The sequence below is a fragment of the Mustela putorius genome, unplaced genomic scaffold (assembly GCF_011764305.1).
Source record: "Mustela putorius furo isolate JIRA1106 unplaced genomic scaffold, ASM1176430v1.1 tig00537227_pilon_pilon_pilon, whole genome shotgun sequence".
In the NCBI taxonomy this organism is placed as follows: domain Eukaryota; kingdom Metazoa; phylum Chordata; class Mammalia; order Carnivora; family Mustelidae; genus Mustela; species Mustela putorius.
This window is the reverse complement of record NW_025422368.1, coordinates 524,488-541,374: the sequence shown is the minus strand read 5'-3', so window position 1 is coordinate 541,374 and position 16,887 is coordinate 524,488. Positions and strand designations below refer to the sequence as shown.

The following is a 16,887-nucleotide window of genomic DNA, read 5'->3' as shown; positions in this document are numbered from 1 at the left end:
GGGACCCTCCCCTGCGTCCTTGGACCAAGTCTGCCTGCATCAATAAGACCATTTCTTACAACAGTTGTACAGCATAGTTGTTTTACACTGGCGTGGATGCAGACAAACTTTTTCTTCTGGTTCCTTAAGCCAATGATTATTTTTGGACTAGTACTTTACAGACTCTGGGAAGACTTCCTTAAAGATCTCAGTAGTTATACTTAAACTATTTGAATAATGAGACCTTTATTGTTGAATAAAAGGGTTCAAATAAGTTTACTATTTTAATGATCTAAACAACAATCTTGTTTTTAGAGGGACTGAATTTCCTAATTATGAGGCTTCCAAGGAAATGGAAAATAAAATTATAACAATAGAGCATAGAAAAAATGTATTTAGTAGACTTAGAAGATTCTCAGAATCATAGAATGAAATGGAATTTCATTTTTGCCTCAGGTCATGATCCCAGGTCCTGCGATCAAGCCCTTCATCAGGCTCCCTGGAAGCCCGCTTCTCCCTCTCCCTCAGCCTCCACTCTGTTTATGCTATCTCTGTCTCAAATAAATAAACAAAATCTTAAAATATTAAATGAATTATTTTTTTTGTTTTTATAGCAAGGCTGTGATTTGTAAATTCATTACAATTGCTTTTTTGAAAAACACATCTTTTGTAACATATCCCAGAAGATTTCTTTCACCTGCTGGTTCCTTAGGGTATAAATGAAGGGGTTTAGTAAAGGGGCAACCGAGCTATACAGCAAAGCTATGCCTTTGGATACAGTCACCCTTTCTTTGGCCGATGGCTTAATATACACAAAGATGCAGCTCCCATAAGTCATGGAGACAACAATCATATGGGAAGTACAAGTGGAAAAAGCTTTGGTCCTTTGCTGTGCCAAAGGGAATTGCATAATGGTGTTCATGATGCAAGTGTAAGAGAGAATCACTAACACCAATGTGACCACAAGTGTCACCACAGCAAAGATAAAAGACATCAATTCTAGGACATGTGTATCTGGGCAGGATATCTGCAGGATAGGAGAAGTTTCACACATAAAATGATCATTATTTTGGAAGCACAGAAATTGAGCTTGAGGGACACCTGGGTGGCTCAGTTGGTTAAGCAGCTGCTTTCAGCTCAGGTTATGATCCCAGGGTCCTGGAATCAAGTCCCACATTGGGCTCCTTGCTCGGCAGGGAGCCTGCTTCTCCCTCTGCCTCTGCCTGCCTCTCTGTCTGTCTGTGCTCGCTCGCTCTTCCTCTGTCTCTGACAAATAAATAAATAAAATCTTAAAAAAAAAAAGAAAGAAGAAATTTAGGCTTGAGTCCCATAAGCATTGGGGGAAAGATGATTAAGAATCTGGTTAGCCAAGAGGAAAGTACAAGCCAATAGCACACTCTGCTGTTCATAATGACTGGATAATGCAAGGGTTTACAGAGGGCAACACAGCGGTCATAGGACATAGCAGCCAGAAGGTAAAACTCCGTAACTCCCAGTAAAAGAATAAAAAACAATTGAGCTGCACAATTATTATATGAGATGGTTTTTTCTCTAGTCATGATGGTTATCAAGTATCTGGGAATACATACTGCTGTGAATATGATTTCTAAAAAAGAGAAGTTGTGGAGAAAGGAATACATTGGTGTCTTGAGGTGAGGATCTAGCAGGGTAAGGAGGATAATGATTAAGTTCCCCATCGGGCTCAATGTGTAATTAAGAAAGAGAAACATGAAAATCACAATTTGCAATAGTGGGTCATCTGTCAGTCCCAGGAGAATGAACTCTATTTCCATTGATTGGTTGTTCATTTCTCTTAATATACCTTAACAAATATAAATTAGAAAAAAAGACAAATAATTAAACATACACATGAATATAATACATTGTAGTGTAATATAAATTTTCTCATATATATATAAATACACACATTAACCTATATATAAATATATATAAACCTAAATACATATAAATAAGCCTCTATATAAATTAATTTAATCATATAGAAATTAACCTAAATATATACAAACTAAATAAATGTATATATACTAATTACACATCTTAACTAAACATATATGTTAACCTAGATATTTATATATTTACCTGATGCAAGAGAAAGGTATATATTCTCAAATTTATCTATTTGGAAAGGATTTCTCCTGTCTGAAATTTGTGATGACTCGTAATTATATGTTATGACAATACTAAGTTCTTTTTCATCTATTAGTTCTCTTTATTATAATATTTCTCACAATTTTTTCTCTGGAAATTGAATATTTTCTTTGGTTAATATGCATTTTTTACCCATTCCTCCTTAATGGACTCAACTCTGCATGAATAATTTAAATAAAAGAATATGAGTTATTTTAAATGTATTTTTCTATCTTTTATTCTCCCTGTGCAAATACACTATGTTGTTTTGTGGTTTGGAGTATCAGGGAGATTTGCACAATTAGGATATACATTTATATTACAAATCCTGTGATAGGCAATGACTAAGCAGCACTGATTTCCATGAATTTGGTAAAGTGAAATTTTTTCTGCACCTAGAGTACACAATTATTATTATTAATTTTTTCCACTGGCTTTGCTATAGTCAAATGGACAGTTGTTTTCAGTATATATAACAAATACAACAAAGCAAAACTTTGACAAAAACAAACAAAATTTTTTTTATTTGTTTTGTTTAAAGATTTTATTTATTTATTTGACACATAGAGATCACAAGTAAGCAGAGAGAGAGAAAAGAGGAAGCAGGCTCCTTGCAGAGCAGATAGCCTGATGTGGGGCTCGATCCCAGGACTCTGGGATCATGACATGAGCCGAAGGCAGAGGCTTTAACCCACTGAGCCACCCAGGCACCCAAAAACAACATATTTTAATAAAACATATTCTGTATTTTTTTAAATTAACCTATTTGAGGTTCGTGCATGTGTCTACATAATTTGAGTCACTCCTTTATTTTACTTTCCCAAAATTCTTAGTAGAATTGTTGAATACTAACAAAAATTATTGTAGGGAAGTGAACTATGCTACCCCAAAATGTGTCTCTTTGGCATGATCATTAATTTAAGCTAATTGTTTTTGATAAATGGAAGACAGCATGATTATACTTTTACCTCCTTTTTTTTCCCCTTTTACAACCTTTTACCTCCTCCTCAAATGTCTGAAAGAATTTAGATAATGTTCCAAATTTAGATAATGCTCTCTGCTCCAAAAGGGAACCATCACCATAAACAACTACAATGTAATATGAAGTAGGTGTGCATTTAGTGTCATTGTATTGCCTGTAAGGTGAATGTTACTTTATATTGTCTCTGTTCCTTACTGATCTACCACTTGTAGGCTCTCTCTTTGCTTAGAGGACCCCTTTCAATATTTCCTGTAGAGCTGGTTGAGTGTTTGCAAATTCTTTCAGTTTTTGTTTGTCCTGGAAGCTTTTAATCTCTCCTTCTATTTTCAATGATAGCCTAGCTGGATATAGTATTCTTGGCTGCATGTTTTTCTCATTTAGTGCTCTGAAAATATCATGCCAGCTCTTTCTGGCCTGCCAGGTCTCTGTGGATAAGTCAGCTGCCAATCTAATATTTTTACCATTGTATGTTACAGACTTCTTTTCCCGGGCTGCTTTCAGGATTTTCTCTTTGTGACTGAGACTTGTAAATTTTACTATAAAGTGACGGGGTGTGGGCCTATTCTTATTGATTTTGAGGGGCGTTCTCTGAACCTCCTGAATTTTGATGCTCGTTCCCTTTGCCATATTGGGGAAATTTTCCCCAATAATTCTCTCCAGTATACCTTATGCTCCCCTCTCTCTTTCTTCTTCTTCTGGAATCCCAATTATTCTAATGTTGTTTCATCTTATGGTGTCATTTATCTCTCGAATTCTCCCATCGTGTCCAGTAGCTGTTTGTCCCTCTTTTGCTCAGCTTCTTTATTCTCTGTCATTTGGTCTTCTATATCACTAATTCTTTCTTCTGCCTCATTTATCCTAGCATTGAGAGCCTCCATTTTTGATTGCACCTCATTAATAGTTTTTTTTATTTCAACTTGGTTAGATTTTAGTTATTTTATTTCTCCAGAGAGGGCTTTTATATCTCCCGAGAGGGTTTCTCTAATATCTTCCATGCCTTTTTCGAGCCCGGCTAGAACTTTGAGAATTGTCATTCTGAACTATAGATCTGACATATTACCAATGTCTGTATTGATTAGGTCCCTAGCCTTTGGTACTGCCTCTTGTTCTTTTTTTTGTGGTGAATTTTTCTGCCTTGTCATTTTGTCCAGATAAGAGTATATGAAGGAGCAAGTAAAATACTAAAAGGATGGCAACAAGCCCAGGAAAATATGCTTTAACCAAATCAGAAGAGATCCCAAATCGTGAGGGGGGAGAAAGGGGATAAAAAGAGGTTCAAAAAGAAAGAAAGAAAAAAAAAATAAAAGAAAAGAATTTAAAAAAAGAAAACGAATAAAGAAAAATATCAAAAGGAAAAAATATATATATTAGATTAACTAGTTAAAAAATGTTAAAAAAGAAAAGGGTAAAAGTTAAAAAAAATTTTAGCAGAAGAAGAGAAAAAAAATGAAAAAGAAAAAAATTAAATTAACTGCAGCACTAAAAAAATCACAGGAAGAAAAAAAAAAAAAAAACCCTCAGGGAGAAAGCCATGAGTTCTGTGCATTGCTTTCTCCTCCTCCTGAATTCTTCTGCTCTCCTTGGTATTGAAACCACACTCCTTGGTAGGTGAACTTGGTCTTGACTGGATTTCTTGTTGATCTTCTGGGGGAGGGGCCTATTGTAGTGATTCTCAAGTGTCTTTGCCCCAGGCAGAATTGCACCGCCCTTACCGGGGGCTGGGCTGAATAATAGGCTCGGGTTTGCTTTCTGGTGCTTTTGTTCCCTGAGCACTTTCTGTAGAGTTACGGAGGACAGGAATACAAATGGCGGCCTCCTGGTCTCCAGCCCGGAGGAGCCAAGAGCCCGGGGCCCCACTACCCAGTGTGCCCTCAGAGAACAGCGCCCAATTACTCCCATCTGCCGAACCTCTGGCTGCGCTCCGAGCTCACCGAGCCTGCGACCGGTTCAAGGTAAACCCAAGCTGTGATCTTATCGTCAGCTCTGTCTCTGTAGCCGGCTTTCCTGTTCCAATACCCGCAAGCTCTGTGACACTCAGACACCCCTGATCCTTCTGTGACCCTGCGGGACCTGAGGCCAAGCTGACCCCGCATGGGCTTCGCCCCGGTTTAGCCTCTGGAGCAATGTCCCTCAGCAGCACAGACTTTTAAAAGTCCTGATTTTGTGCTCCGTTGTTCACCACTTGCTGGGAGCCGGCCCCTCCCCCCGGGGTCTATCTTCCTGTCGCTTTGGATTCACTTCTCCGCCAGTCCTACCTTTCAGAAAGTGCTTGTTTTTCTGTTTCCAGAATTGCTGTTTTTCTTCTCTTCGATCTGCCGATGGATTTGCAGGTGTTTGCAATCTTTAGATAAGCTATCTAGCTGATCTCCTGCTAGCTGATGTAGTCTCAGCCTGCTACTTCTCCGCCATCTTGAAGTAGGTGTGATAGAGAGGGAGGGACTTAGTAAAGTCTGTTATAATTCTTCTGCATATCCCATTGTTTTCGTGTGGCCCAGCAAACATTTGTTTCCCACTTATTCTTTTTTGTTTTCCTTTGAATTGTCTTCCTTCCCTTTGAAGTCCCAGACCTCCACATACTTCTTTGACCAGAATGGCATAAGATTCAATTGTCTTATATGAGACAATTATTCCCATATTCTCATGGAGCCATCCCATGTACATACATCCCATGTATTTGTAATTAATTTCATTTTCTCCTATTAATCCGTCTCATGTCACTTTAATTCTTAAACCAGCCAAAAGAATCTTGAAAATTAGGGTAACATTTTCCCTCCCTAACATAATATTAACCCTCTCTTTTTAAGTATAAGAATTCTACTTATTTCCATGTCATACCATTCTCTTTTATGTGAAACATGCTAGTCTGTTTCATTATATGCATTATCTGCAGACTTATAAAGGAAATGGTTTGCTAAAGCACTCTGTTATTTTTATTCTTTTGCATTTGTCTTATTAATATTGCTGCATATATATATTCGTTTTTCTTATTTGGGGAAAGATAAAAGTGTTCCATGCTCAAAGTACTTTTCTGAAACATTTTAGGGAATAGCTTTAGTATTTTTAATAGCAATTGAAGACTTACAATCTTCAACTACTGTGTGACAACAAAGTTTTATATAAAAATATATGTTTATATCCTTGTTATAACTCCCATCTTGCTCTATTTTTATTTGAAAAGCTATGGTCCAGGAGTTAGCATACAGTTTCTGTTACCACGTGGATCTAACAGACTGTTCTAGAACTATGGTATTTCAGATTTTAGAAAAGAGATGCTCAGCATTTTTCCACATTATTTACTCAGGAAAATAATTGATGAAGAGGATCAGAGGAAATAAAAGTTACATGTAACTATATATGAATAGAATAGATTACAACATCTGTTAATACAGAACCATTTAAAAAAAACAAAAACAAAAAAAACCCTGTAAACCTTAAAAATGTGAGGTCAAATTCAACTCCCTGAATGGGACTTGTGCACTTAACTTAATTTCCTAGTTTGAAGTCAAGTTAAAATTATAGTCTCCTTACCTTCTGGCATCTACTGAATCTAGTGTCCCCTTATATGCACATGCCAGAGATTTATGTTAAAATAATTAATCATGATTTTACTCTCTTATCATCATATTTTATTTTATAAGCTGAATATTTCCTATCAATGATTTTTGTGGGAGGGACCATGAACATATGGTCCTTTTGTAAAGAATTTCCACATTCCTCAAATTTATACTCACTTTGAAGTTCAGAACTCAAGTATTAATAATATTAATGGACGTCCATCTTCTTTTCCAGATAACTTGCATTTTGTGAAAGCTGTTTGTTATAACTGCTATCATTCAAAGCCTCAAAATCAGTAGTTATACATTAAAATAAAATAAAGTGAGGCAACTAAAAGAACTTGGGGCATCCTCTGATGAAAGTTAAGCAACTATTCTGAAACTCCATATTGCTTTCTATCCACTTATGAAATGCTGCAGCTTTATCATTTTCTATTTACTACTCACTCAAGGCTTCTACTGAAATAAAGTAAAGAGGAAAAAAAAAAGCCTCATCCATAGGATCAAAGTTCCAAAAATACTAATTACTGGCAATAAAAAACACTATTGTAATCTACCTTAAACAAAAGCTGAAGTGAAAGTATCCCAGAAGAGTATCATTAATAATTTAGAATAATGGATGAAATATTTAACAGGATCATCATCAGTTCACCATCCTGGGGCAATACGGAAAAATCCCAAGCTAGATTGTACAAGCGCAAGACATAGCCTTGTTTCCAATTAGCAACAGAAGTAATTTTAGACTTTATTGTAAACTATTTTATACACTGGCACCTGGTAGTGTATTTATTTACAAGTAACAAGCATAACATTTTATCATATTAATAGGTTGAGGTTTCAATTGGATGTTTGGTGAAATTATTTTGATCCTTCTAGTGAACTGAATTTTAGCCATTAAATATATTTTGTGATAATGCCCAAACCTGGAGATGATCCAATTTCCATCATCTGGTAAGTACTTTAAAAAATTATGGCATGTACATGCAATGCAATAAATTAGTCAGATTAAAAAAAAACATGATTGAGTCTTCAAAATATTACACTAAATGAAAGAAGCCATATACAATGTCTACATATTCTGTGATTCTATTTCTATAATTCTGAAAAACACTGAACTATAGGGTTAGAAATCTGATCAATAGTTTTAGGGGCTGATGGTGAGAAGTGATTGACTGGAAAAGTGTCATGATAAAACTGTGTAGGATAATGAAACTATTTTGTATCTTGATTATAATGGTGGTTGCTTGATTATATATGTTTTTCAGAGTTCTTCAAACTATATACTCCCCAAAAGGTGACCTTTTTTTTATAGTTAATTCTATCTCAATAATCTACCAAATACATTTGGATGTGACTTGACTTTTTATTAGACTACTAGTAAAATTAATTATATGTGTGCTGTTCAGTAGGATAGCCACAGGCCACAGTGGATATATACACTAAAACTTAAAGTAATAAACATTAAATTAAAAATTGAATATTCAGTTCCTCAGCTTGGGCCATGGGATGGGTCTTTGCTATTGTGCTAAGATCTAAAATTACCCAAATTAACAGTAATTTATCATCCCAACATTCATCTGGCAGTTACAGGACTTCACTAAACCCTAGAGTTCTAAACTGATTATATCAGACAGATGTTACCAGTAGAAATGTTGTCTAGGTGGGGAGACAGATTCCAGGTGCTTGCCTCTCAAGGGGCAATTCCCTCAAGGACCTACTGATTTTCATGACAAGCTTGTAAACTCCAAGTAAATAACGTACTTGACTGGAACAGATTCATATTTAAATTTAATATACTCCATTTTTTCCTACATTAATCAGTGTATCAGGTATCACGTTTTATATAACCATTCCTGGGGCACCTGGGTGGCTTAGTGGGTTAAGCCTCTGCCTTTGGTTCAGGTCACGATATCAGGGTCCTGGGATCGAGCCCCACATCAGGCTCTCTGCTCAGCTCTCTGTTCTCTCCTCTCTCTCTCTGCCTGCCTCTCTGCATACTTGTGATCTCTATCTGTCAAATAAATAAATAAAATATTTATAAATAAATAAATAGATAAATAACCATTCTCTAATAATTATGAACACAATATGTATATTCAAATTTTGTAGATTACTCTAATATTGATTTCTTTTATTAAAAGGAGACAAACTATATCCTTAATATATTCATTTAATTTGGTGAGTTTTGTTTCTTTTCTTCTTCTTCTTTTTTTTTTTTTTTTTTGGCCTTGTTTTGTATGTGATTCATTGGGCTACAGATACACATAGAAAGGAATTACTTCTAATCTTGGGAAAACAATTTCTTTGTTTTCTCATAGTCAGACATTCATCTGATTTCACATACTCTATTTAGAATTTAAAAAACTAAAACTAATAAATGCTACTAAAAAACTACTAGTTTGCAAGAAAATATGAATGCATGTGATAGCCATGGGTAGACTACTTGAAAGTCTTCATTTTTCAATCTCAACTCCAAACTACTTAGCTATATTGTAACAGTATAGTTGGTTGATCATTCCAGCATTTATTTCCTACTTGACTAAAAGGAGATGGTAAGAGCATTCTTATATTTTGGAGTTGTTTTAACTTTGATGAGAAGATATTTGTACTGTGCATAGCACTTAGTAGTCGTCAATGTACAGTATAATTTGTCAATTTAATTATCACACTATGAAATATAAAGCTAAAGAAACAAACTTGGAGAATTATATAAAACAATTTTGATGCTATGAATCAGGATATATTATTTCTAAAACATTGACTTCTAAAAAAATGATCACAAGAATTTTAACTTTACATCTCTGTCCATGACCCTGGTCACCATACTAATCATTGCCCTCTTAGAAAACTCATAAAGGTAAGTATCAAGAATAATGAGAATAATAAACTGCTGGTGAAGAGATGGTGATGATAATGTAGCTGAAAGTGGTAGACTGATAATGGTCTCCTAAAATAAGGAGACCTAATCTCAGGGACCTGCAAATATTATCCAATTAAAAAAAAAATCTTTGCATATATGATTAAGTTAAAGATCTTAAAATGGAGAGATTATCCAGGTTTATCCACATAGGTTTTAAATGTAACTACAAGTATCCTTATTAAAAGAGAGGCAGAGAATATTTGAGACAGAAAGAAGAGAAAATAATCTAAACACAGAGGTAGAGATTTGATAATGTGACCACAAACCAAAGAACACTAGTTGCCTCCAGAAGTAGGTAGAGGCAAGGAATGGAATTTCCCTAATGTCTCTTGGAGAGACCCAGCTCAGTGGGCCTCTCCCCCTCCCACACAGAGAAGCAAAACAGCAGGATGCTGCATTCACCAAGTATACTGAATAAATTATCCCAATGTACCCCTTTCACTTCTGGTGAAAATAGGACTGGGAAGTATTTTTTTTTCTTTTGTCTTATTGTTTATTTTATTTTATTTTTTATTTTTCCTCTTACAGGTTTTGTTTGGTTTTTATTTCCTTTTCTCACTTCAATTTATTTCTCTTTTATTTTTGTTCAGGACTCTTTTTTCTTTTCTTCTTCTGTTTTTCCTTTTTTTTTCTATTTCTTTGGAATCAGTTTATAGTATTTTTGAGTGTCTGTTGTTGTTTTTGTTGTTGTCATTGTTGTTCTGCTTCCTTTTCTTTTTGGATCAGCCTTCCCCACACATACAACTTTTTTTTCTTTTTCTTTCTTGCTTTTTTCCTAGGATTTTTCAACAAACAAATCAATGCATACCTAGATAATGGCCAAAACTCTCCCCACTGCAAACAAGAAGGAACTCTACAGAGGAGTGACCAGTGGGAGAGAACAGCCAAAACACAACAGCAGAGTGCACACAGCATACACCAGAAACACTTCCCAAAGTGCCAGGCCCTGGACACTGTATGACCTCTCTTTAATTTAGCACTACTCTGAGGTAACAACATTTTATAACATGCAAAAAGATAGAAACTTCGCCAAGATGACAAAATGGAGGAATTCTCCCCTAAAGAAAGTTCAGGAAGATATCACAGCCAGATACTTGCTCAAAGCAGATGCAAGCAATATATCTGAACAAGAATTTAGATCAACAGTCATAAGACTACTAGAAGGACTTGAAAAAAGAATACAAGACATGAGAGAAACCCTTGCTGCAGAGATCTAAAAACTAGTCAGGCTGAAAAAAGCTACAATAGAGATGCAAACAGAGTAGATATAATCACTACAAGGATTAAAGAAGCACAGGAGAACATATGTGATATAGAAGGTAAGATTATGGAAAATAATGAACCTGAAAAGAAGAGGAGAAAGAAAGCTAGTTGATCACTAAGGTAGACATAGGGAACTTGGTGATTCCATAAGCAAAATAATATCCAGATCATAGAAGGGGCAGGAGGTAAAAAGGACTAGAGAGGAGCAGAGACAATCCATAGGAACAGCTAACTTACAGGCACTAAATTTATATTTCATTAATTACTCTGACTGTAAATGGCAACATGTCCTCTTTTACTAGCATGTAAACTGTGTAGACATTGCATGTCCCACTCCCTCCAATATGTTCTTGGTCAGAGCCCATTCAAACCAGGCACAAGCCTGGCAGGGTGCAAGCAGACTTGACAGAGGCCAGTACCACCCTAAGGTGCCTGGAGTCAAGGGAATATAAGCACACATCCCTCAGACTTACCCCTAGCAGTGGGCTGGGAGAAGACAGTTGGACTGATTGCAGGCCCCACCCACCAATGAAAGCTTCTCAGGGGACAGCACAGGGAAATCCCCTTGCAGTTTGGTGCTACTGCATCTCTGACAAACACCTGGTCTGACTAAATTCAGCACAAGGTAGCCCCAGATTGATCCACTAATACCACAGGGAGACAACACTGCCCACAAGAGGCAAAGAGAGCCACTAAGATGATTGGAGTGAAGGAAAAAGTGGCCAACATACAATAGCAAGATACATGGAGCACAGATAGGAGACCCCCCCCCATGCCAGGTTCCAGTGAATAGAGGACAATCCCCTCAGGGCATACAGGATCTCCTCTTCATAAAGCTATTACTGTTAAAAGCAGAAGAAGTAGCAGGCTTCCTGAGGCAGAGGAATATATCCCAGATGAAAGACCAGAAAAAAACTACAGTGAGAGACCTAAGTGAAATGGAGAAAAGTAATATGCCTGATATAAAATTTCAAGTTATGATCATAAAGATACTTACTAGACTTGAGAAAAGAGAGGAGACCCTCAGTGAGATCCTTAACAAAAATATTAAAAGGAAAAAAATCAGAGTTTAAGAACAAAATAAGTGAAATTTAAAAACACTGCATGGAATAAGAAACAGACTAGATTAAGTAAACCAACATTGGTGACCTGAAGGACAGAGTAATGGACAGTAATCAAACTGAGCAGACTGGGGAGAAAAAAAAAATACACACACACACACACACACACACACACACAAAATAAGAATAGACTAAGGGAACTCAGTGACTCCATCAAGTGTGATCACATTCAAATTATAGGCATCTCAGAAGAAGAGAGAAAAGGGAGAAGAAAAATCATTTGAAGAAATAGTAACTGAAAACTTCCTGAATCTGGGGTAGGAAACAGAAATCCACACTTCGGAGGCACAGAGATGCCCCCAAAAATTCAACCCAAGGAGGTCCACACAAGGATGCATACTAATTAAGATTGCAAAAATTAGTGATTAAGAAAGAATTTTAAAGCAAACAAGAGAAAGGAAGACAGTAATATATGAAAGAACCCCTAAAAGGCTATGAGCTGATGATTCAGCAGAAATTTTGCAGGCCAGAATAAAGTGGCATGATATATTCACAGGTCTAAAAGAAAACAAAAACAAGACAAACAAATAAACAAAAAACAGAAAAACCTGCAGTTAAGAATATTCTATCCATCAGTGCTAACATTCAGAATAGAAGAAGAGATAGAGTTTCCCAGACAAAAGCTAAAGGAGTTTATGACAACTCAACTAGCTGTCCAAGAAATGTTAAAGGGGACTCTTTGAGTGGAAAACAAAGACCGTAAGTAAGAGGAAAATAGTAAAAAGGGCAAAAGCAGTAAAAATAAATGTATCTATAAAAATTAGTCAGGGACTCACAAATAAAAGAATGTAATGAATGACACCACATTCCTAAAATGTGAGAGGGAGTTAAGAATGCATTGAAACGTAAGTGACTATCACTTAATATAGACTGCTATATGCAGAAGATGTTACACACAAAGCTAATGGTAAACACAAACTAAAACCCGGTAATAGATATGCAGAAAATAACGAGGATGGAATCCAAGTAGGTAACTAAAGAAAGCCAGCAGAACAGGAGAGAAGAGAAGAAAGGAACAGAGAAGAACTACAAAAACAACCAAAAAACAAGAAACAGAATGGCAATAAGCGAATCTATCAATAATTACAATAAATGTAAATGGATTAAACTCTCCAATCAAATACACAGGTTGATGGAAGGGATTAAAAAGCAAGCCCCAGCTATATGCTGCCCTTAAGAGACTCATTTCACCAAAAAGACACATGCACATTTAAAGTGAGAGTTCGGAGAAATATTTATTATGTAAATGGTTGTGCAAAGAAATCTGGGGTAGCAATACTCATACCAGACAAAATAGACTTTAAAACAAAGACTGTAACAGGACACAAAAGACACTAGATAATTCTAAAAGGAACAATCCAACCAGAAGATATAACAATTGTAGATATTTATGCACTGAAAATGGGAGCAATCAAAACACAAAACAGTGAGTAAGAAACATAAAGGAACTAATCAAGAGTAATACAATAACAGTAGGGGACTTTCACACCCTATTTACGTTATTGGATAGATCATAGTGACAGAAAGTCAACAAGAAAACAGTGGCTTTGATGATGCATTGGACTAGATGATTGCAACAGTTATATTCATAATATTCCATCCTAAAGCAACAGGATATACATTCTCCTAAAGTGCACATTGACTATTCTCCATAATAGATCACAAACTTGGAGAGAAAAATAATATCAACATATTCAAAAAGATCAAAGTCATACCATGCATCTTTTCTGCCATAATGCTATGAAACTAGAAATCAACCACAAAAAAGTCCTGGAAAGAACATAAATACATGGGAGGTTAAATAACATGTTACTAAACAATAAAAGGGGCAAACAAGATAGCACACAGGAAATCAAAAATTTTGGAGATAATGAAAATGAAAACACAGTGGTTCAAACCTCTGAGATACAGCAAAAGTGGTTTTAAAAAGGAATTTTATACCAGCACAAGCCAACATAAAGAAAAAAGAAAAATCTCAAACAACCTGCCATTACTTGTAAAGAAACCAGAAAAAAAGAATAAGTAAAACATAAGTGCAGTGTAAGGAAGGAAATAAAGTTTAGAGCAGAAATAAACAAAACAGAAGCTAAAAGAAAAAAAAAATAGAAACCAGTAGCTAGTTCTTGGAAATAATCAATTAAATTGACAAGCCCTTAGTCACACTCATCAAAAAAAATAAATAAATAAATAAATAAATAAAAGCTGACAACACAGAAATACAAAGAATTTTAAAAGAATATTATGAAAAATTATATACCAAATAATTGGGCAACCTAAATGAAATGAATAAATTTCTATAAACATACACACTATGAAAACTGAAACAGGAAGGAATAGAAAATTTGAACAGACCAATTATGAGCAATAGAATTGAATCAATAATTTGAAAAATTCCAACAAACAGAAGTTCAGGACCAAAGGCTTCACAGGTGAATTCTACCAAACATTTAATGAAAAGTTAAGACCTATTCTTCTCAAACTTTTCCAAGAAATAGAACAGGAAGGAAAGCTTCCAAATTCATTCTATGAGACCAGCATTCTTCCAATACCAACACCAGATACAGGCACTAAAAAAAGAATACCAGAGGCCAATATCTCTGATGAACATAGATGCAAAAACCTCAACACCATATTACCAAATCAAATCCAAAAATACCTTTAAAAAAGTATTCACCATGGTCAAGTGGGATTTATTCCTGAGATGGAAGCACATTTCAGTTTTTGCAAAGCAATCAATGTCATACATCACATCAACAAGGAAAAAAGATAAAAATCAAAGTCATTTCAATAGATGCAAAAAAAGCACTTGACAGAATACAATACTCATTCATAATAAGCCCCTCAACAAAATAGATGTAGAATGAACATACCTCAAAAAAATAAAGGCCCTATACAAAAACCCAATACTAACATGACACTCAATGGGAAAAAACTGAGAGCTTTTCCCCAAAGGTCAAAAACATGACAAGGATATCCACTCTCACCACATTTATTCTACATAGTACTAGATGTCCTAACCACAGCAATCAGACAAGAAAAAGGAATAAATGTCACATAAATTGGTGAAGAAGTAAAACTCACTCTTTGCAAATGACATGATACTGTATAGAGAAATCCCCAAAAACACCAAAACTACTAGAACCGATACATGAATTCACTAAGATCACATGTTATGGAATCAATGTACTAAAATCTGTCATATTTCTATATACCAATATTGAAGCAACAGAAAGAGAAATTAAGAAAACAAACTCATTTACAACTACCCTAAAAATAAGATACTAAGGAACAAACTTAAAGAGGTGAAAGACCTGTACTCAGAAAACTATTAAAGCCTGATGAAAGAAATTGAAGAGGACAAAAACAAATGGCAAGATACTCCATCCTGTTGGGTTGGAAGACGAAATATTGTTAAAACCTCTATGCTACCCAAAGCAATCTACACATTTAAAGCAGTCTCTATCAAAATACCAACTGCATTTTTCATAAAATTAGGAAAAAAGCTTAAAATTTGTATGAAACCACAAAAAAACAAATAGCCAAAGGAATCTAGAAAAGGAAAAAAAATGGAGTTATCTCAATTCCAGACTTCAAGTTATATTACAAAGCTATAATAATCAAAACAATATGGTACTGGCAGGAAAGTAGACTCACAGAGCAATGGAAGACAATAAAAAGTCCAGAAATAAACCCATGATTAAATTACTCTTTGACAAAGGAGGCAAAAGTATGCAATCTTTTCTACCAATGTGGTTGTGAAAACTGGAAAACTATATGCAAAAGAATGAAACTGGATGACTTTCTTACACCAAACAAAAATAATGGATTTTCTTACCAAAAAAAGAAAAGTTTAAAGACCTGAATGTGACACCTGAAAGCATAAAAAAATCCTGGAAGAGAGCACAGGAAGTAACTGACATTGGCTATAGCAACATTTTTCCTGATATGTTTCTTGAGGCAAGGAAACAAAAGCAAAAGCAAAACAAAACAAAACAAAACAAAACTATTGAGACTTCATCAAAATAAAAAGTTTTTGTACAGCAAAGGAAACAATCAACAAACTAAAGACAAACTACCAAAAGGGAAAAGATATTTTCAAATGACCTATCTAATAAAGGGTTAGTATGGAGAGTATACACAGAAATTATACAACTCAACACTTAAAAAACAAACAATACAATTAACAAATGGGTGGAAGATCTGAGTAGACATTTCTCCGAAGAACATATCCACATGGCATTAGACACATGAAAAGATGCTCAACATCACTCATCATTACAGAAATGCAAATCAGGATGGATCTAGAATGAATAATGCTGAGCAAAATAAGTCAGTCAGTGGAGAACAAATAACACTTGATATCATGCACACGTGGAATTTAAGCAAAAACAAACTAAACAAAACGAACAAAACAGTAAACAAAAGAGAGAGAGAGAGAGACATACCAAAAAACTGACACTTAACTATCAAAAACAAAATGACAGAAACCTGAGGGGAGGGGTGAAATTGGTGAAGGGGAATAAGATCACACTTATTTTAAAGAATATTGTGTTAATGTATAGAATTGATGAATCACTGTATTTTATACCTGAAACTAATATAGGCCTGTATGTAGATTACATTGATTTAAATTTTTAAAAATATACTTAGAGTCAATTTAAAGAAGAAAAAGAAGAGAAAAAGAAAAAAGAAAAAAAGAATTTTCAATCAATATTCTTGAAACTTAAAGAAAGACCACAGAATTTTCCAAATTAAAGGAGACTAAAACATTACAGTAATTAAATTAACATGTAATTCTAAATTGTATTTTTTTTTGCATAAAGGAAATTTTTAGTCGCTGATGAAACTTAAATAGCATTGGAGAAGTACATGTTAATAATATGGCATTATTAATGTCCTAACTCTAATGGTTATAGCATG

At 34.9% G+C, this 16,887-nt stretch overlaps 1 protein-coding gene across 1 annotated transcript; it reads right to left on the bottom strand.

The window, feature by feature from the left end:
• Positions 1 to 616: 616 nt before the first annotated feature.
• Positions 617 to 1,787, bottom strand: LOC101670039 (olfactory receptor 6C6-like). Its single transcript, XM_045073256.1, has 2 exons — positions 1,282 to 1,787; positions 617 to 1,052 (listed from the first exon to the last, which is right to left on the bottom strand). The coding sequence occupies exons 1-2, from the start codon at positions 1,785 to 1,787 to the stop codon at positions 617 to 619; spliced, it is 942 nt and encodes a 313-aa protein (XP_044929191.1).
• Positions 1,788 to 16,887: the final 15,100 nt, after the last annotated feature.